The 22,767-nt window shown below is 36.2% G+C and overlaps 1 protein-coding gene across 1 annotated transcript; it reads left to right on the top strand.

The window, feature by feature from the left end:
• The first annotated feature begins 1,469 nt into the window (after positions 1-1,469).
• On the top strand, positions 1,470-20,853 carry LOC149566063 (ruBisCO large subunit-binding protein subunit beta, chloroplastic). Its single transcript, XM_089819498.1, has 15 exons — positions 1,470-1,596; positions 3,550-3,818; positions 3,991-4,116; positions 15,664-15,801; positions 16,009-16,104; positions 16,724-16,966; positions 17,165-17,399; positions 17,615-17,784; positions 18,105-18,182; positions 18,374-18,445; positions 18,687-18,791; positions 18,968-19,060; positions 19,294-19,386; positions 20,209-20,335; positions 20,449-20,853. The coding sequence occupies exons 2-15, from the start codon at positions 3,561-3,563 to the stop codon at positions 20,460-20,462; spliced, it is 1,848 nt and encodes a 615-aa protein (XP_089675624.1). The 5' UTR covers positions 1,470-1,596; positions 3,550-3,560; the 3' UTR covers positions 20,463-20,853.
• The last annotated feature ends 1,914 nt before the right edge of the window (positions 20,854-22,767 follow it).

Here is a 22,767-nt window from a genome sequence, read left to right as displayed (position 1 = left end):
TTAGTTTGATTGAGTGATCTTTTAATTCTAGTTTTTGCCATGTGTTTACAAATTTTGTTGACGTACTTAGTTGGAGAAGAGATCAACCTATTGTTCTTGCATAACTTTTTGTCTCGCATGAGCGCACTTTCCCTAGCCTTACAATTTGATGAAAAGTGAAACATCTTACAGTTACTGAATTCCCATCGACAATTGTGTCAATTGAATTAAGGAAGTGCTACTCCTATTTTCATTGGTTACCTACTAATCTTTTCAAAGGCCTAACTCGTAGACATGTTGTTTCCATGATTTATGTTTGTTAGGGATTTATTTTTCAAGTCATTTGCTTAAACTTCTTGTTACCCTATCTTCGCTATTTGCTTTTACAAACATTTCGTTATTTTAGGAATTCATATAGTTGCATAGTTAAAAATATATTTCTTTTTGTGTGGTTTTTCTTTTGAGATAGCAAGCAGATTCAACATCTAATCCGAAATTGGTCGAGCTAGCAAAGGTCTCCTCATGAAAACTCACATTTATCTTCTACTAAGCGGATTCTAGTAGGTTGTGAGATCGCTCGAAACCATGGAGTTGATCCCAAATCAACTTTTCAAGAGAGGAATTTGAAAGGATTCCCACCATTAAGCATTGTGTAAAACGACAGCTCAATAGTAGTGACGCGCACTCGAGCTGGAATAGTAATGGGATGGGTAACCTCTCGGGAAGTCTCGGTGCTTCACCTCTATGAGCATCACCTAGATCCAATGAGTGCTAAGTGTTCCATTTATTCTCATGACATATAAATTCATGTGTGAATCACTACTCATGAAATATGGGTTAATGAGTTTGAGTCAAAAACTACACAGTTAAATCCTGATAGCAATATCACAATTTGACTTGCTGTGGAAAATATCTCCTACTTATCAATTGATGAGCTTAAGGGGTGTTCTAAATGAATGACTCATAAGGCACAACACTTGGTGAAGGTTTTGCAAATGAGGTTGCAAGCAGAGTAGGTTTACCATGGAGGAAACTACGTAGTTAAGCGCATTCGAGCTAGAGTAGTACTAGATGAGTGACCTCCGAGAAGTCACAGTGCTTCACCTCTATGAGCATAACCTAGATCTAATGAGTGCTAAGTGTTTCGTTTATTCTCATGAGAGATTGATTCATGTGTGAATCTACTCATGAAATATAGGTCAATGAGTTTGACTCAAAAACTACATAGTCCTACAAGCAATATCACAATTTAACCTTATACAAGAACATTATTGACCCCATTACAACAACCAATTACACAATGGTTAAATTAATTTATTGTTTATTTAATGAATATGACAAACGGCAACATCATACACAATTTGCTTAGTATTTAATTATTATTTTTCATTAGTTGGGGTACTAAATTTTTTCGCTAGCAAACAAAATCCACATAGCGCGAGTCCTCTAGAAATCTCTATTGAAGAGGCATCTTGTTTCCAAATATTCCCATGCAAACCTTATCACGTTGCATTAGTTCATTTCTGGTTTCGGAGAGTTCTTCGGCTGTGGCTGGATTATACTAGCACTCTTTTGGGCAGGGCTTCAGTCCTTGTAACTCACGTCCACCAAGGCAAGGTGAGAAGTCAATCAAGTACCTGGTTTTTCTGCTTGAGTTGTTTGTAGGGCTTTGTAAGAAGAATTTCCAGTGCTAGTCTTTGTGGTTAATATAGCGTTATTTAGTTTGATAACTAGCAGCAGGTGTTTTGGCTTTCGGTCATCATAGCTTTACCTTCTTGTGAATTAGTCAAGCTTTAATGTTTAACATTGATTCTGATTTGGATGTCTTCAGTGTTCACCATATCTTTACCTTCGGGCCCGATAGACTCTCTAAAAACGCTTTCAATGATTTAGGTGCATTTTGGGGCGTATAGTTTGAAAGAGTAGTTATTAGGGTTTAGGGTTTTGGTGGATGCATTTTTTCTATATTTTATTTTATTTGTTTGGGTTCTGTATGATGACCTTTTTTTTTCATTCGTAGTTTCTGTTGGCTGGGTTACTAGCTTTTGGATTTATGTTTTGGCAGGGTACATGGTTTTGGGTGACTCTTATAATAGTTTTCTGGTTCTACAAAGGACTTATTGTCCCTGGCAAGTTTGACAACTCTGCTGAGTACTCTAATATCTCCATCCATACTTGCTACTTTTTATATAGCCCTTCTGTTTCGTCTATGTTGTTTTTCCTTCAAATGCCGTTTGAATTTTTTTATTTCAGGAAGTCGTTGTTCTATGTTGTTTGTATTATGTAGTGGATCAATTAATAGCAGCATTATTACCACGAAATGGTTCCAGTAGTAGATGGACATGCATTGCAGGTAGGAGATTTAGTCTATTTCTATTTCTAGTTTCTCTTTCGATGAACCATTTGTATGCATGCTCTACGTCTGAAGGGGTTAATTTGATAGTTTTAAGCTCTCTGAGCACTGACTACTTATACATGAGAAATGGCTGATTTAGTAATCGAGACTGGAGCATTTTGCAGTTAAGATTACTTGCAACTTTCATAATGCGTATCTTACTTTCTTGTTTTTGTGCATTAAAGTTGTGGTTTGAAGCTTAGTAAAATGTATCTAGGAACTATATGAGAAATGGCTGATTGTGTAATCGAGAATGAGGCATTTTGTAGTTAAGATTACTTGCAACTTTCATAGTATGTACCTTACTTGTTTTTGTGCATTAAAGTTGGGGTTGAAGCTTAGTAAAAATGTATATAGGAATTGCAGTTTGGTCTACAGTAGGCTTGTTTTGTACTTGAAGTAATTGTACAAACACTAGTCGAGGGAGAAATGGTGCTTTTGGAATTTGGATAATTCACATCCTGGTACGTGCATATGGTAAATATGGGTTGTTGGCTGTATTCAATGGAGAGAAGCTGCTGGAAAGCTTCAATTTTTTTCTTTCAGAACTGAATGTATTTCACTGTAATCGCTAATTGGTAAGTCCTAATCTATTCATGATGTTGGGGATTGAAGTCTATGAAGCATGTATGATAAGGCATTACGTGGGTGATTAGGTCCACTGGTGCTCTATATAATATTTCTATAGGTATTATGGTAATGAAGTTAATCCTTTCAGGAAGAAATGGTGCTTTTGTATAATAGTCATTCATATGTGAGCACATTTATTTATTTTGACAGTAATTTTAAATATAGAGCGTGAAATGTTGTAGTAAAATTATATGCAAATTATCACATCTAAAATTACTTTTATCAAAATTTTATTTTGCAATGAGGTTGCTGGTTAATTCTGATTAAATATGAAAGAAAAATAAGTTGTTATAAGGGATGTAATAGGTTTTCTGATAGCTTTGTAATAGTTTCTGAAAGACCTCAAGTTTTGTGCTTAAGAATTGAATGATAAGTGGTGGGCTGTGTCCTGATATTTTATGGGTTTGTCCTGCTTGTGTTTTCGTTGGATCTCTAATATATCGAGAAGCAAGATTGTTAACTATTTCAGGTTCAAGTCTTTCTGCAAAGGTATTTTGTGCTACATGAAAGGGTTGATTAGGGTATCCAGTGTTCCCTTTTTGCAGGTTAATAGAAGATGGCATCAGCTTTGTTCAGTATGACAGGCATCAGCACTTCTGCAGCTTTCAGTAACATTGGAAGAGAGAAAATGAGTGCAACTTCTAATAAAAATTACACATTTTCCTCTGTAACTGCTTTTGCTTCTAGCTCTCTGAAGGGCTTAAACAAAAGGCAGACTTTGAGACTACAAAAGAGGGATCGGGCACTTAATGTTCAAGCCATGGCAAAAGAATTATACTTTAATAAAGACGGTGCAGCAACGAAGAAGATGCAGGTTTGATAAATGTACCTAATCATAAAGAATTTATTTTAGATTAAGTGTTACTATTGTAGAACTGTTCTATGCACAAGGTCCATAATGTGCCCTCTTAGTAGGGTTGTATCTTAACATATTCTTGAGTATAAAATTACATGGCTTCTGATAGAATATTGTGTCTTTTATGTAGGCGGGTGTCAATAAGCTTGCAGATCTTGTTGGAGTCACTCTAGGACCAAAAGGCAGAAATGTTGTTTTAGAGAGTAAATATGGGGCTCCAAAAATTGTGAACGATGGTGTGACTGTGGCCAAAGAGGTAAATTGTGGTTTCGTGTAATGTCCTAACTGCAGGTTAAATGCATAAAAAACAATTAATGTAGAAAGTCTCTTAAAAAACAGAGGATTCTAAAATCATTTTCATGGAACACATTTTGGCAAATGGAGAGCAACTAAATGAATACAATTGACTGGAAAATTCCCAGCCTAAATATCTGAATTTTTAATTATCATTGTTACGCAACTGTTAGTCCTCCTGATTATTGTTGTCTGCACAAGTGATATGTCCTTTAGCATGTTTTCTTCTGAGGCTTTAGTCCACAGAGTACGAGATTCATACCTGAACGTTTTTGTCTTCAAAGTGCCAAGCACACTACTGTAGGAGCATCAGCTTCCATAGCTGAAGTTGATTGTTTGCCTTATGTTGGTTAATCTGATCATGGAAGTCAATCCATAAATTGTGGCAGCTAAGAGCAACTCCTTCTAATGTCAGCCCATTTCTGTTCAACAGGAAGACATAGTCATAACTGAAGACTCAGCCCTGTTATTTGAAATTTCAATCTTAAACATTTAGAATTGGACATTCACACGATGAAGTGAATTTAAAGTGGATACGACGATTCTGCTCTCTCCCAGAATTGCTTTCCCATCAGTGATCGAGAGCTGGATTTTGGCAAACTTCAAACATGAAGTTTCAAATCTGTTGAATATAATGAAAAAAAAGCTGAAATTTGTGAACAAATTTCTGTTAAAAATCGTCTTGATTTTATTTAGGGTTATTTTCCTGGATTCTTTCAGGGTTTTCTTATGAATGAAAGCACAGCTTTTGGCTAGAGTGACAGTAGCATATGATTTCATATAGTGGGCGGTCTTACTTTCTTCTGTGCGAACAGTTCCATAAGTGATGTGGCCCAGCAACTCTGATTCGACTCTTGGTTGTATAGAATTTCATTGTTATTGATTTTTAGGTTTTTTGTTTTTAAACTTTTTGTTTTGATATTCTATCAAAATTTAAAAATGTTGATTTAGTATTCTGATAAATTATATGCAAATTTTAAATTTTTTATCTTTAATGTATTCACCTAAATATGAATAAAAAGTATAAATATTATAATTTATTTCATCTATATTAAAATTGTATAAATATATTAGTTATAAAAATTACTTGAACTAAAGTTCACTGTTTCTTAACTTCTAGTTTAAAAGTTAAGTTTATTTAGGGTGAATTCATTGCCCATTTATTTCAGAAATTTGACTCAAATTTCTACCCCTGCCAAATTTCATCTGAATTTTATTGTTGCCAAACATGAATTTGAACCTTGTGATTTGATTCAAATCTGTCCACTCTCTAACAGCATCCTCTATGGGTAGTTTCCTCCAGTAGATCAATTAACTTGTGAAAATTTGGAAGTTGCTTGCTGGATTAATGAAACCAATGGGGTGTATATAGCAATTTACAAGAGCTTCAAACTGAAGATAAAGTCTTCTAAACATAGAGTTCTTACGTAAATTAAGAAAAGCAACACCTAAATGATTATTAAGTTATTAACTAGAGAATCTAAAAAGCTGGCCAAAAATAATAAAAGATTAAATTACCAAAAATAATCCTAGGTATTGAAATATTCTAATAGCCCCTAATTGTCATTTTATCAACTACACCAAGTTGCCCCCTAAACTTGACAAACTTTTCTGGATTGAGAGACCTGGTGAGTATATTGGCAGTCTAGTCCTCAGTGGGAACATATTGCAACATCGCTGATCCATCTTTGACAAAGCTTGCAGATGAAATGACAATGAGTCTAAACATTATTTGCCTGCTCATGGAAGATGGGATTTTTGGCCAACTTTCAAACTCCGATTATAACAGAACAAGTGAGTAGGTTCTGCTTGAGGTATGTGCATTTCTACAAGCATTCTTCAAAGCCAATCTGCCTTACAAGCCGCTTTAAGAGTACCCTGCTACTCAATTTCAACGGAGGAGAAAATTATTGTGTACTGCTTCTTTCTGGTCCATGTGATCACACTTGTTCCCAAACTGAAAACATGCTTAATAGTAGACTTGTAGACTTTGTCATCACAAAAAGCTGCCCAATTTGAGTCTTTAAAACCAAAGAGCTTAGGATCTGTGTTTCGGTTGTACAAAATGCCAAAATCAGGATTACTCTTTACATATCTCAGTAGAGGTTTTTTGCTGCAACTCAATGTTTAACTTTTGAGGCAGGCAAGAAGCAAGAGATGTAGCTCATAACATAGCTAATGTCAGGTCTAGTGGTAGTGAGATAGATAAGGCTGCCCAATAGTTGTCTGAAATTGATTCATCCACCACCATTGAATCTGACTTGGATAAAAGTTTTGGCCTGCCCTTCATAGGTGTAGATGCTTGTTTGCAGTCATGCATCTGAAACTGATTCAACAGACTTTTGGCATACTTTGATTGAGAAATGAAGATGCAACTATCTGTTTGTCAAACCTCTAGCACCAAGGCAATAATAGAGTTCCTAAATATGCAAATTCTATTTGACATGCTCAATACAATGTGTTGCACTACCAGTAATGACTAGATTGTCAACATAGATGACAAGAACAAGAAAATTAGGATTCTATTGAAACTCTTAATCAATTAAATACTTGTCAATCTTAACATACCATGCACGAGGTGCATGTTTGAGGCCATAGAGAGCTTATACTAATTTGCAAACTTGGTGTTCTTCACTGACAACTTGAAAATTTGGGGGTTATGTATGTTCTTGCAAATTGCCATTCAGGAAAGCACTCTTGACATCCATCTAATGAATTCTCCATCCAGAGCTAAAAGAGTGAAGACAAGCTGAATGGTGCTCATTTGTTGTTGGAGCAAATGTTTGCTCAGAGTTGATGCCCTCTTTCTATAAAAATCCTTTAGCTACTATCCATGCCTTGTACTTGCAAGTGTCCCATCAAAATGATGCTCGACTTTGTACACCATTTGCAAGCAATGGGCTTCTATGTGGAACATCTAATACACTCAAGTATTGTTTTTCAAGAGACTTAGATGTTCAACTGCCATAGCTTGTTCCCATTTTGGTATGCCGTTAGCCTTTGAATATGTTTGAGGCTCATAAATACTGTGAATGTTTTTCAAAAGAGCAAATTTGATTTTGGTATGCTTCTTGCTCTAATTTTGAGCTGATCTACCTTGAATAAGTTCACCCTCACAAAGATCCCTAGTTGTCTTGATGCACCAGTTATGTTGGAGAGTAGAACCATGTATTGCAAGATGAACAACATTTGAGATCTGTGGAGGTGGATCCTTATTGTCTTGAGGAATGATATGTGATAGAATGTCAGCTAAATCTGTCCTATTAGGTGAACCAGATGGTAGACAAACATCTAGAAGTGTAGCCTATGGAGGTGGTCGAAAGGGTCTTCGTTCTTCATCAAACACCACATCTCGACTGAATATGAGACAATTGTGTTTTACAGGAATCAAGCAATAAGCCTAATATTTATCATTGTACCTTGTAAACATCAATTTCCAAGTCTTAGAATGTAGTTTGGTGTGCTTGGCATCTAGAATCCAGTTTGGTATACTTGGCATCTAGAATCCAAACATAAGGTGTAGAACTAAAAACCTTTAGATGATTGATTTTGGGCTTCCATCTACAGTCATCTTCTTAACAGTCTATGCGGGAGACTAATTCAAAAGATAAACTGCAATATGGGTTGCCTTAGCATAAAACTTCTTTGGAACATTTTTATGCTCCAACATAGATCTAGCCATCTCAGTGACTATGCAATTCTTGTGTTCAACAACATCGTTTTGTTGTGGGGTGTCGGAAGCTGATGCTTAATGCCTTGTGAGGCTCAAGCTGGAGGAAACATATAGACAAACTTCTCCACCATTATCAAACCGAAGTGTGACAATCTATCAACCTAACTCTTTTTCCACCAAGTCCTTGAACTTCTGAGACATTTTCAACACCTCTGATTAATGGCGAAGAAAATACACTCTCATTTTCTTGTAGGAATCATCAAGAAATAACAATAGATATGTGCATCTTGTGATTGATGGAGTGTTTATGTGTCCACAAATATTTGCATGAACCAATTGCAAGATCCTGGATGCCCTCCAAATGTCACTGTCTAAAAAAGAGTTTAATGCTACTTCCCAACTTGACAAGCTCTGCAAATTCCATGATGTTGTAATCCAACAACCAAACTCTGGTTAGCCAATTGAGAAATATAGTGAATATTTAGATGCCTATACCTCTTATGCCAAAGATTGTTGATGGAGGTACTTATGGCTGCTATTGCTTGCTCTTGAGAATTGCCTCTATCATTGAGTTTATAAAGACCATGATCCTCAAGACCAATTGTAACTATGGTGTGAGACTCTCTGTACACTCGTGTGAATCGAAGATGACATCAAGCTAAATAGAATGAAGCATTATTAGTTTGATTGGCAATAGATTGAGCTTTATACTTAAAGTAATACATTGAGAAAGATCAAATCCCTCTCATCATATGAAATTTGAATGTTGACGTATTTGAGAATTGTATACTCCTTGTCTCCTTAGATCACTCAATCTATGAAATGTGCGAACTCTATGAACCAATCTTGAAGATGCATGAAATGCCGAGAGGCACTAGAGTCAATGGACCTTTGTTTTTGTCTAATGCTTTGGTTGTAAACGTCATTTGTTTGAGTAAGGATGAACTAGCATTGCATCCAAACTGTTGCTTTCATCAATCTTTCTGTTGAAGCTTGTTGTAGAGATTAGGAAACTTCAGATCAACACTGGTAGAAGTGATATTAATGCTCTCAATGAAATGCTTGTTGGATCAGGACAGGCTTTCCAACATGATCACTAACATATTTTCTTCCTCCATCATGTGACCAATAGCCTCTATCTGATCACAAATGTGCTCAATCTTCGTAAGATGTTCCGAGAGAGTGATCATCTCATCTATCATGACAGAAAACAACACATTCTTTAAAAATAAAGCTTGGCTCTTTTTAGACGTCTCATGAAGATCCTTCAAGAGTTCCCAGATCTCTTTAGCTGTTTTGTTGGAAGGCACCTAAGGGAGCTGATCATCTGGAACAGAAAGTTTAATGAGCATTACGACTTCCTGGTTACAGTTATCAAATTTGTCTAGATCTGATCCAACTTTTGTAGGATGTGTTTTTGTACCACTTGACAATTTTGTCAAGACATCAATGTGTGATATTGCTGTCAGGATTTAACTGTGTAGTTCATAAGTCAAACACATTGACCCATGTTTCATGAGCATCACCTAGATCCAATGAGTGCTAAGTGTGCCATTTATTCTCATGACAGATGGATTCATGTTGAATTGCTACTCATATGTGTTTGACTTATAAACTATACAGTTAAATCCTGATAGCAATATCACAATTTGACTTGCTGTGGAAATTATCTCCTACTTAAGACATCAATGTTCAAATTTTGTCATCATGTGCTGCTTCTAGGTGTGTTAGTTGTGACCATTGAATCACTGATTTCCCTCCCAACATAATTTTGGTCAAAGATGCCATAAGAATACAGAGGTTGCTTGTCAACCTTGTGGCACAAAAATTGAGGTGTGGCTGACACAATTTCCAAGCCAACACACTGAAAGACTAAAAACAAACAATGATGAACCTGGGAAAAATTGTGAGACCAAAAAAGATATCTTTTTAAAAAAAAATCACTAATAAAACCCTAACCAGGTTTGAGGGTGTACAAATCTATTCCAGACAACTTATGACCACAAATTTGAATTTCGTATTAGGGTTTCATCTAGAATATAGCTGCTTGTGCAGACCTCAAAAATTGTGTTAAAATTCCTGAAAAAATCACGTTCGTAGTCTGCAAAATGTGTATAAAAAAATCTTAGATGTTGAAAAAAGCAATGCGATTTGGGTACCAAAAATATGCAAATTTTTTTTGCAGACCAGTTGCACGTGAGGGCATAAGCCAAGGTAAAACAAATGGTTAAAAAACATGGAAAGAATCGCACATTTAAACCCTTTACAGCCATAGCTGAAAGGAAACCCTCGATGGACTGGAAAAATGTGAAAAAAAAACCTAATAATGCCCACCTTAAAAAAGATGCATGAAATGTCGCACGTGATTAAGGTTGTGTGCAGTCAAGAAAAAAACACAAACACAGGCGTCTCCGTCAGGCCTTTTTGTGAGACTTTCAAAAGTTTAAAGTGTGCAAAAAATGATTAATCAGACTTGTGGGAGGGGAACTACAAATGTGGATTTTTGTTGCACGAACCACAAAAACCGTTGATTTTCCTTGCTTGTAGACTCACAATTTTTACCACAGAAAGGTGTCCACAAGTTTTCAGAAAACCTCATCCTCTGGTTTGATACCATGAAACTTTGGAAATTGGCTGCTTGATTGTTGCAACCAATGCGGCACATCTAGCTATTTACAAGAGCTTCAAACTGAAACGGAAGTCTTTTATTCAAGAATAGAAGACTTAACTAAGAAAAGCAACACCTAGGGGAGAGGAGTCAATAGTTGAGCGGGATCCAAAAGGGGATATGTGAGGTGAACACTTTAGATCAGTAGACGAACAAAATAGACCTATAGGGGTGCACTAAAAATGGCCCATCAATGCATATTTCCAGACAAAGATGTCCACAAGTATTCAGAAAACCTCATCCTCTGGTCTGATATGAAATTTTGGAAATTGGTTGCTTGATTAATGCAACCAATGCAAGCACATCTAGCTATGTACAAGAGCTTCAAACTGAAGTGAAAGTTTTCTATTCAAGAAGAGAAGACTTAACTAAGAAAAGCAACACCTAGGGGAGTGGAGCCAATAGTTGAGCGGGATCCAAAACGTGATGTATTAGGTGAGCACTTTAGACCAGTAAATGAACAAAATAGACATATATGGGTGCACTAAAAATGGCCCATCAATGCATATTTCCAGAAAAGAGGGGGAGAATTGAAAAAAAAACAAGTGTGGTGTTTGGTAAGGTCTGCGTCTGATCCAATGATTTGGATTGCATATTTCTGTTTGAGATCTCATTTTTAAGATACAATGCTCAAAACTATAAGGAATCGCCTTTCATGATGCATGCAAATGCCAGCAGATTTTGTTCTTTGTTGCATCAGGGTTACTTTTTAGCGACTTAATTAATTCAACATGTTTGTGTGAGATTCTCAAGGATAATTCATCAAGTGGTGGAAGTAAAGTCTGTGTTTTGGGTAGGTGCTCATTCAATTAGCAGATTTCCCCCCTTCAAGCTTTTTGTTTCCAGCTGCTAATGCTTTTCCTTTTTCTTCTACCAAGCAGCTGGAATTTGGAAATGTACCAGTCCAATCTCTTATGCTCATTGTTACTTCTGCCTAAAATATTTTTGCTGAGACACTGAAGTCCAAGGATGGTTTACCATGAGGACTGAAGGAATGCTAAATGTGCTATGAGTTTGGTGCTATTGTACAGAGCTTATGTCTTGCTTGAAACTACAATAATCTGCTCCTGAATCTGGTTTTAGGGAATATTATTTTCTTGCATTGAATTTTGCCCTACATGTCTATTATTATAATTTGGGTTTTCAGATTACAGGCACATCATTTACTTCAATTAGGTCTTGCTGTGCAACTCGATTACTAATGAGGCTTTGTTTTTGTTGTGTTTTTCTGACCATCTTCACCGGCCGGATTTGGTGGTTCAGCTTTACAAAGAAATTCATAATACATGGTTTTCTGCATTTGAAGGAATATCTTTACCTCTAATATCCAAGGAAATGATTCTCATTTCTACATGTGGTTAGGCAAATCTTTGGCATTCATCATATCTTTCTTATCAGCTTTATCATTTGAAGAATCTGTTTCTTTGTTGGATTCATCCTAAGGGAAATTTACTTTACTGTGCAATGTTCCGTCTCCTCAATCTGAGGTCTCTCAGTTTTCAAATTTGTCCTTGATATGCATTGTGTTCTTAGTTTCTCCCAGATACATTTCATCTGTCAAGGCATATGCATGCAATGGATTAGAAGTCTGACTCTAGTCAGTTCTCTCTGCCTTGCTAGCATACCTTTATCATGATCTTTGAGGATATTATTATGGACAAAGAAAATTCTTAAATGACCAAGTTCATGAATCATAATACAAAAACCGGTACTTATAAAACTGCTCTACGATCTCCATGCATGTCGTTGAATTATACAATTGTTGCAGCTGCTGATCCATGAAATGTAGATGAGAATTTTGAACTTCTTGTGTCTTGCTTGCATTATTGTATGCAGTTGTTCTGAGTTCTGAACCTCTGTTGGCATCCACTGGCCTATTTTTCACAGAGCATTTTGGGATACTATATAATCCTATTTGTAAGTATCTTACCACCTTGAATTTTTCCATTATAATCATGCAGTGTCCAACTAGTACAAACAATTCTGTACTACTTGGCTTCCTTATTTTTAGAACGGCAATCTGACAAAGTGATCAAAACGTTACTTTTACATGGTTGGCTTGGCATTTTTTTGAAAGATTTGTAGCGGCATTAAAGTTCTCAAGATAAAGATAAGTAATGGATCAAGAATCAACTGAAGCTTCCTTAACCACTCTGTCCCATCAACATAACAATTTTGTAAGCAATTCTCACATGGCAATGGTTCCATCTTATCAATGTTTGAGATCTTGATATTTCTGGGACATCACTAGAAATTGCAGGGATGTGTCTTTCTGACGCAGAGTCACAAGGGAAACTAAGTGTCTCATGACAACCAACAACCACACAACCTTCTTGGCACTTCAAGGATTGCAAATTACCACTTCTTTAGGGCACAATCTCAGTTCAAACAGTCCCTTGACATAAACAATGGAAACATCTTAATAGTTACAACTTCTCATAGCAAAACCTTCTTTTGATGTCACTACTCCAATTAGGCCTAATCCTAGGCACATGAGGTTAACTCACCATCAAATTGCAGAGGATGGACTAGACTTAGTTTTCTTCGTTCACTTGTTTCTAGGGACCCATCTAAACCCCAAACAACCATCAATTTGTTTGTACACAAACCCTTATTGATAAATGCTTTGTAGAGGCCTAGTTTACAACTAGCCCTACTTTTGAGGTTTTCACCTTACAACTCTCCAAACTTCCAAACAAGTTGGCAAACAGAATGCAGTTCCGAGTAGCCTTTTTGCCTATACATGTCACAAAATAAATCTTGGGTCTCACTTTTAGGGTTCTTAACTCAATACTTCCTTTTTTACAAAGAAACTCCTCTAAATTGATTTGTTCTCTTCAAGCCTATGTTTGGAACACCTCTGCATACTCACCAAAACACCAAATCCACCACCAGATTGGACCTAGTCCATCCACACCTTGTTCTGCAATAAAGTTTGCATTCGTGTCATAATCAGTAACATAAGGATGCCTGGTTATTTATTGTCCCTAACTCGCCAACACCTCCATCTCCCGGTCTGAGACCACCACCATTCTAGAGTGCTTTGGCAAACTCAACTTTCGACCAATGACTGGACTTTTCCAATGGGAGAAAGTCCAGATATTTGCATTTTTACTGTGAAACCAAGGTGAGTGAGGGTTTTGAACCAGTCAGCACTAAATTGTAAATATTTCCTACAAGACACCATGAGAAGTCACCAAACCAATGCCAGCAGAAAGCTACTTCATTACCTATTCAACTCTATGCGTTTTATCTATCATTGAATCTGTACTGGTCTGTACAAACAACAGAACTCAAAAATTTGCAAGGAAATGAATGTGTATTTATTACTTAAACATGTCAAAACTTCAAATACTTCTTTGCCTTGGTCACCAGAGGCCTAAATAGACATTTAGTGATGTCCTCCAACCATCCCAACTGAAATTCAAACCACAAGTGGCCGTTGGAATGCAAGTTCTAAAACTTGCACAATTTGCTGTGAATGTTGACAAGTAACATTCATAACTTTTTGCTCCACATGACAACTATTGACATTTGTCATTTATGATAAAAAACATCAGAGGACACCATTTCAACATATTCTTAGACTCCGACTGACCCGTTGACCAAGTAGGCTTATAGATCTTAAAGCACCAATGGCCTTACAAATGGGTCCAAATCATTGCAAAAAGACTTCAATTGGTCCTTAAGACCTTATTACATCCAAAGTAACTCATGGCACACCACGGGCCCTCCAAATCCAACCTAAGTCTATGAGGTGCTCCTGCACCAGTTATAAATGCTAGTTTTTTGTCTCATTTTGTTTATTGAGGAAAACAGGTTCTTGGTCCAAGAGCTCATTGGTATTGCTACTGCAATCGGTAATAGGAGAAATAATTTTCAACTTTCTTCACTTCGGGTGCTACTGATTTATTTGACTAAAAGCTAGTTTAGTTGAACTTCTCTCTCTGGGATGTTCTAGGAAGATTTGGTTTTGCATGTTTCTCTGAGGCTGCAACATTTTCCCAGTGGCTTTGTCATTCTCTCTAAACCCTTACTAGGGTAGTCCGTTACAATCTGCCCTTTCTCCATCTGAGTTATACAGCAGCTGGGTAAGATCATAAATCTGACTCACTGATATGTGCTGATATCTAGTTTTGTTTTCCTTATATTTTAATTTTAAAATATTTCACTGACTGGCAAGATCATAGCACTGGTACCACTATAGTGGCCTAAGCAAAATGCATACAATCAAACCCAAAAATTCTTTTAACTATGATTTATGGTAGTTTCATTCAACACGTGCATGCATTTGGAGAGCAACTAAACTAATATAACTCACTGGGGAAACACCCAGCACACAGTCTGAACTTTGGATATCCTTAACACACATGCAGTCATGCAAGTGATTGCTGATCCCTAAATTTCTGTGCAAATCTTAAATGAACTGCACCATGTGTGATCCTGAGGATTTTGTGCCAAGAGGACTAGGTCCATGTTTGAAGGTTTCATCCTCAAGCAGCAAGCAAGCTGCTATGTTAGTCACCTTTCGGTACCTGAAATTGGGTTTTGGGTTCCTAATATTAAAAAATATACTTTTGATTTGTATGTGCTATTTAATAGCCCAGCCCCAGCTCTTGGTGATCCTGAATTATTGGAAGTCAGTCCACAAATGTTGGCAGCTAGTTGACAATTAATTAGTTTCCTTACATAGGAGTTTAACTGGACAATTACTCCCTTCAATTGTGATACTGAAGACCTGGACACAAACATGGGCACTTGATAACTGAAGACTCAGCCACCTTAATTTAAACATTATTTCCTTACATAGGAAGCTAACTGGGCAATTACTCCCTTTAATTGCGACACTGACAGAGCCAGATGGTCTTGTGGACACAGACACAACCACGTGAAAAATTAAGACTCAGCCATCAAAAGGGGACAATTTGTTTCTTTTTACATTTTCTTTCCTCCTCCATAGGTATTCTGTGTGGTGTCATGAAGAATTAACTTTGCATTTGTACTAATTTTTTCATTTCCATGTGGAACTTTTTTCATTGGTGAATGGAATGGTACATAAATAATTGGAGTTTTGAAGAAAACAATCTAGATATGTGATATGCAGATGCCAAAATTTGTGGCTATATAGCTTTTTCCGGATATGTATTGAACAGTCGTCTGTCTGACAGGTTGAGTTAGAAGATCCTGTAGAGAACATTGGAGCCAAATTGGTTAGGCAAGCTGCAGCAAAGACAAATGATTTGGCTGGTGACGGAACCACCACGTCAGTGGTTCTTGCGCAAGGTTTAATAGCAGAAGGCATAAAGGTACTTTATTAGAATGAGATTGAGCTATATTATAGTGAGAAAATTGAAAGAAATATGGGTCGATGAATATAATGCAAAACCATTTTTTACGTGGAAGCTGAAAGAAATGATTACCTGATACTTTTAACTTATATGATAAAGAGAGATGAAAAAGTATCAACTGATTTTTGGAAAGAATTATCTGAATGGCAAGGTCGTTGTGTTCAGGTTGTTGCAGCTGGAGCGAATCCCATTCAGATCACTAGGGGTATTGACAAGACAGTGAAAGCTTTAGTTTCTGAATTAAAAGCTATATCAAAGGAGGTAAATTATGGTCAACTCTTATTGACTAAATTATCTTGCTGTGTAATGCATGTGGAGTGCTGTATATTCTTTTATCTGTACTGTACAGCAGTGTCAGCTTTTCCATTGAAAATTAATAGAAATTCACCATATGTGCGCAGTTCTTAAAATTTCATCCAATTTTTCGGTTTTGGTTATCATTGATGCTTAAATAAGAAATTCTCAGGTATTCTGCAAAAAAGCTGGACCTTATTAAAATAGTGTAATGTGTTTAATGTGAATAAAACTTACCATCCATAGAGACAGAAATTGAGGGAATACTATTTAATCATATCACAGATCAAATAATATGATTATCAAAATGATTTGAATCTATGGCAATTTCAGATGTAGTGTATGACAATTCATCTTGCAAAATTAGATGAAGGTTTAAGAAAATAACAATTTCAGTATGTGTTGTTGTGCTTTAGACCTGTTCCTTGAAATGCTTAGGCTCTTTTCATCTCTTAAATGCCTATTTAATAATCTCTTAAATCTGCATTTAGTATTTCCTGCGTTGATCATTTTGAAAGTATTGTTGTTAATATGGTACTTTTAGTAGATGTTAAAAGTAAAACCTTTTATTGCTGGTATGCTACAGGTTGAAGATAGTGAATTAGCAGATGTGGCTGCAGTGAGTGCTGGGAACAATTATGAAGTAGGCAATATGATAGCAGAGGCCATGAGCAAAGTTGGTAGGAATGGTGTAGTAACCCTTGAAGAGGGAAAAAGTGCAGAAAACAATCTATATGTTGTAGAAGGAATGCAATTTGATCGAGGATATATTTCTCCATACTTTGTGACTGATAGTGAGAAGATGTCTGTGGAGTATGAAAATTGCAAGGTAACTAATATATCAATCTAAATCTTATTAGTTATTTGCCACTTTAGCTGGTTTTCAATATGAATATTTGTCTGTTAGACCACTTTTAAGTGATGTTGATGCTTCAAGATTCAGGGAGGATATAGGTGGACTCCTATTCTTTTTGTAAATTGGGCGAATCCACTCAGAAAATGAATTTATTGCGTTTTCTACCTGCAGCTATTGTTGGTTGATAAAAAGATAACAAATGCAAGAGATATGGTTGGCATATTGGAAGATGCTATTCGTGGTGGTTATCCCATTTTAATAATTGCTGAAGACATTGAGCAAGAAGCTTTGGCAACCCTTGTTGTGAACAGGCTGCGAGGTGCCTTAAAGATTGCTGCTTTGAAGGCTCCTGGGTTTGGAGAAAGGAAAAGTCAGTATTTGGATGACATTGCCGTCTTGACAGGAGGTATTATTCTAGTAGCATGATATTATCAAATGGAGTTCTAATTTTGGTTATGGACAGAAATGAAAGTAATTATTTTAATTCATTTATTGCAAGCTTGAAGTTAAATTTCAAGTAGTAGTAGGAAGTTTAGGGATTAACTTAAAGATTGTATGCACCTAGTATATTATTTACTATATAGCTAGCCGTATGCTTCTGATACATGCATTCTAACGCAGGCACTGTCATTAGAGATGAACTGGGGCTGGCCCTTGACAAAGTTGGGAATGAGGTTCTGGGAACTGCTGCCAAGGTAGTACTGACGAAAGATACAACAACAATTGTTGGTGATGGAAGCACTCAGGAGGCTGTTAAGAAAAGGGTTGCTCAAATCAGGAACTTGATTGAGGTAAGATTTCCTTTCTCTGTGTGATCGTCAGGCTTTAAAAGTTTAATATGAACTGCTGCTTCAGTGCTTGTTCATTTGGACCTGAACAAAAAACTTTAGCAGTCAAAGATTTTGTCTCTTCAATGATCTTTTTTCTGCTCTCTGTACATATTATATCATCTTGGTGGATGCTTTGTGATCTGAGCCAATCTTTGTGAATATCAGAATCAGTAAAAAACAAATGAATTTTAGTTATCTTTTATTAGAGAATTACATAATTATTAACATAGTTTGTAGAAGGCATTTGTCAATATAAATGTTTTACTTTTCTTTACTCCCAGGTTGCTGAACAAGACTATGAGAAACAAAAATTGAATGAAAGAATTGCTAAACTATCTGGGGGAGTTGCAGTTATACAGGTATTGTCAAATAATGGTAAAAATCTGCTAGTATTCTTTTGCATTTCTCTGTTAATAAAATGGGTGCAAGCAGCACGAGTTTTTCATTGAGCTCACTTGATTAAATAAGCTTTACTTCGCCTTGAATTAAAAATAAAGAGCATGGATAAAGTTTGGTGATAATATATGGTAACATTTGTGATTGCTGACAGGTAGGAGCACAGACAGAGACAGAGTTGAAGGAAAAGAAGCTAAGAGTGGAGGATGCCTTGAATGCAACAAAGGTATGGCATTTTTCTCGCTACACAACTGTGTCACTTGAAATGAATGTATAAAGTGCCAATGTCAATTCTCGCTACACGACTGTGTCACTTGACATGAATGTATAAAGTGCCAACGTCAATTCCCATGCCAGGAACATTTAAGCTATATGACACTGAGACAAGCAGATAGAGTGATGCATGTTTACATTTGTAACTTTATCTATCCCGCTGGAGATGTCTTTTGATTAATTATCATATACAGGCAGCTGTTGAGGAAGGTATTGTTGTTGGTGGAGGGTGTGCTCTCTTGAGGCTTGCTTCAAAGGTGGATGCTATTAGAGAGACACTTGAAAATGATGAGCAGAAGGTAGCCTTTTTTTTGGTATTTGTTATATAAGCAAGTGTACTTTGCATGGAAATAGTTTTTGGTCCATATTGGGTTTTAGTCTGTTCGACCATGCTTGTCTTAAACAGTAGATTTGCTTCGTGTTATGTGATTGTGATATCTGGTTCTGAAATTTGTTGGCCCTTGGGTATCTGCAGGTTGGTGCAGGCATTGTCAAACGAGCTTTGACCTACCCTGTGAAATTAATTGCAAAGAATGCTGGGGTAAATGGAAGTGTTGTGGTTGAAAAGGTTAGTAAATCGCTTGGCAAATTGTTCAATTTTGCTTTTCCAATCCAATTTATCTAAACTCATTCTGTTGCAGCTACTAAACAAAACCTTTGATGCAATCTATTTTTCCTATGTATTCAATGTGATTCAATTTGATTAGATGTCAGCCTGACTGCAGACAGCCATTCCTATTCTTTCTGTTGCCTGTTAACTTCAAGTAAGGTCTCAACCATATGTCTGGATTTCATTTGCAGGTTCTTTCCAATGATAATCCTAAATATGGATACAATGCTGCTACTGGCAATTATGAAGATTTGATGGCTGTAGGAATAATTGATCCAACTAAGGTATGATGATATTTTTTTTCTGACATAGCCTCTTCTTTCCTCTATCAGTGAAATGAATGCAAGTTTGTTGACTTGAATGAAAATGCAAACATAAGCTGGACCTGATGCCTATCATGTTAGGTTCCATCCCTTTAAAGCTACGTGCATTAAAAGGAGGTTTGAATTGTATTTTATAATATTATAATGGAGCAGATGCTAGATCAATAATAGTATGTCAAGTAATTTGTTGATTTGCTCTTGATTGGAAGAAGGCTTATTAAGATTAGTTGTAAGAGGTACTTGTGTAAGTACATTGGACGCTGCAGTCTTGCAAAAAAGCTGCAACCATTCAATATGCCATCGCAGAAGAGTTTGGGCTTGCATTTTGCTTGATGTGTGGGTTTTTATGTTAGTTTCACTCTTCCTATGTGGAATGCATCATGTCAGTTTTTTTGTTTATCTACTGGAAGGGTAAAACTGCTCCGAGTTATAACATGTATTGGAATTTGGAGTTTGATGTTTTGACATACTGGAATGGCCTTTCATTTTACTAGTTAGTTTTGGTGTTGATTGATGGGTTTCCTGCATTCTGTTTTCTTTTCTCCTTTCTGGCAATGCATGTTTTGGTGGTTTGTATTGGAATTTGGGAGTTTGATGTTTTAACACACTGGAATGGCCTTTCATTTTACAAGTTAGTTTTGGTGTTGATTGATGGGTTTCCTGCATTCTGTTTTTTTTTCTCCTTTCTGGCAATGCATGTTTTGGTGGTTTGTATTTTCTCTCTTTATGAGCTTGACTGCAATGCAATGGCTATGGTGTAAAAAACTTCTTGCTTTGGAGCAGGTGGTGAGATGTTGCTTGGAGCATGCAGCATCAGTGGCAAAGACATTTTTAACGTCTGATGTTGTGGTTGTTGACATCAAGGAACCAGAGCCGGCTATGCCTGCTGGAAATCCTATGGATAACTCAGGTCTGCATATGAGTTTCCTTGTTTATCATTAGTATGTATTTACTGAGGATGGATTGCTTGATGTATTCTTTTAAATCTTTTCTTATTCTTTTTATAAAATAAATCAACTGCAGGTTATGGGTACTAGGGAGAAATTTGAATAAGACAAACCTAGTTTCTGCTCTTGCTTGGAGATAACCACTGGTGGAGGCTTGTTAATTGCAGAGGCTAATTAAATGTACACAAAAGTTTCATGGCTTTATTGTTTCAGCCAAAAAGTGTTGAAATTTGGCTGGAAGGTCGGCTTTTTCTGAAGAGAAGAATTATGGTGACATCTGCAATTATTTGGCAGGATTTTTTTCTTGTGGAAGAGAGTATGTATAAACTGGTGGTCGAATAATGCAATTATGAAATGTTATTTTTTTGGTAAGCTTGGCTTTAAATATTGGCTAGGTATATCTGGAGACCTTGTCGCTGTTTTTGAAGGAACACATTTAGAATAATAAGGTTTCTATATATTGATATGATATTTTGTCTCATCTGAGCTGGTCTTTATACCTATTTTGTGTCCTTTATTGGCTTCCGAGGGTGCCTGCAATTTATTTTAATATACTTTCTCATGTGGAAGAGTGTTTATGTCCCCAAAAGTGTCTCAGATTTATCCATTGCATTGCGATACCCGCGATAGATTCACAAGCTCAACCATGCCATGCCTAAAAATTGCCCCCATGTTTAGAATCTGTTATGGCACCATTATCTCTATCTTCATCCTAAAAGATAATCCAAATCCTAGATGGAAAACTCACTTGGCAAAAACTGGCGAGGCTCCAAAAAAAACTCCGGCAGCCATTTATTTTAGCCGAAGGCTATTAAATGGGGGAATCGTGACTGGAATCGTCACGTCGTCCCCCAGAATGGTCAGCCTTCTGAAAGTTGAGGTCGGAAAAATTAATTGTGGTGAACGGTAAATGTATGGAGTTTTAAATTCCTTGCACTGCAATTTTTCCTGTTCCATTAGATCCATATAAAATATGCGGACTTCCACCTTGCTGCTTTAGGTTACGCCCGCCATCGAGCTGCTTGCCGTGACTCGGAATTGCTGTCCAGCCCATGCCGAAATGACCAATTAGTTACCATTTTCGCGCCGGGTGAAAACTGTAACGGATTGGGCCGTAAGGTCACTGCTAGCCAAGACCTTTGCGGTGAGACTATTTATTATTTTCTTTATTTGCCAGAAATGATATAGAATGTATATTTATCACGGTTTCATAAAATTCCCGTCTTCATTTGTACGACCATTTAACCTTATGAACCCACCTCACAAAATTTGACACGCCTACATTTCAGGAGTGATGTTAATTCTATATTAAGTATTGAATTATGTTTTCCTACTTATAAACAGGTTTAAGGTTTCACTGATGAATGGCTATACGTTTCTATTGCTTGCTGAGCCTTAATATTTCCATAATAGTATGTTGCATTTTTCAAGTGTAAATTATTATATTTAAAAACAAATAATTTACTCAAAATATAGATTTCTATTGAATCATAAATTTAGATATATATGCATGTAAAATCTTACATATATCCTTTTTTCTATTTTACAAATTAAATATATATTTATTTTGAAATTTGGTATCTATTATCATTTAAAAATAATACAAATTTTTTTTTTATATGGTCTATTATTTTATAAATTTATAATCAAGTTCTTAACCAAATTAGATATTATAATTATACTTTTTGAGAATTTAAGTCGTCTAAATTGCTTATCCACATATAAATTCTATTGAGTTTCTATCCATTTATATCTTTGGATAAAATATGTTTTTAGGTGCAACTTTTATTAAAGAATGTGATACATAAATAGGAGAAGGGTGAGTAGGAAATTGGGAAGACAAGAAGACATAGTGAACCAAAAGAAGATAGGACAAGAAGGTGAAGGAAGAGAAGTAGATAAAGATGAAGAGGTGCATGAGGATGAAGAAAAAGAAGCGAGAGGAGGTGAAGTTGGGGGAGTGTAAGAAGCAAAAAGAATAAGGAAATAGAGTAGAAAAAGGAAAAAGAAGAGGGGCAAGAGTAGGAGGGGAAGAAGGTGAAACCAAAGAAGGGACAACAAAGAGGAAGAAGAAAAATATATATAATGGGAGCTTCTTTCGCTAGGTTTGCATAATAATTGGACTATGTCTTATGTGTTTTTGGCATAAACTCATAATTAAAATTGTTTAAAACCTTGCATTGTTTGGTGCAAGTGCTAGTGATGAAAACTTGGCAACATAAAAAGATGCTTAAATTAAATTGAAAATATATACTTCTTTACAAAATTTAATGAGAAGATACATTTGATGAGTTAATTAAAGATGACACAAAAAAATAAGTTGAGTTTATATATATAAATGCAAAGTGGGTACAAAATTGCATTCTCATGCAGAATGCTGATGGTAGGAAGCAAA

This window comes from Cupressus sempervirens, chromosome 3, assembly GCF_028749045.1.
Source record: "Cupressus sempervirens isolate cs-2001-9-10 chromosome 3, ASM2874904v1, whole genome shotgun sequence".
Classification (NCBI taxonomy): domain Eukaryota; kingdom Viridiplantae; phylum Streptophyta; class Pinopsida; order Cupressales; family Cupressaceae; genus Cupressus; species Cupressus sempervirens.
Note: the sequence above shows the minus strand (reverse complement) of the source record. Positions and strands in the feature narration are given on the sequence as shown.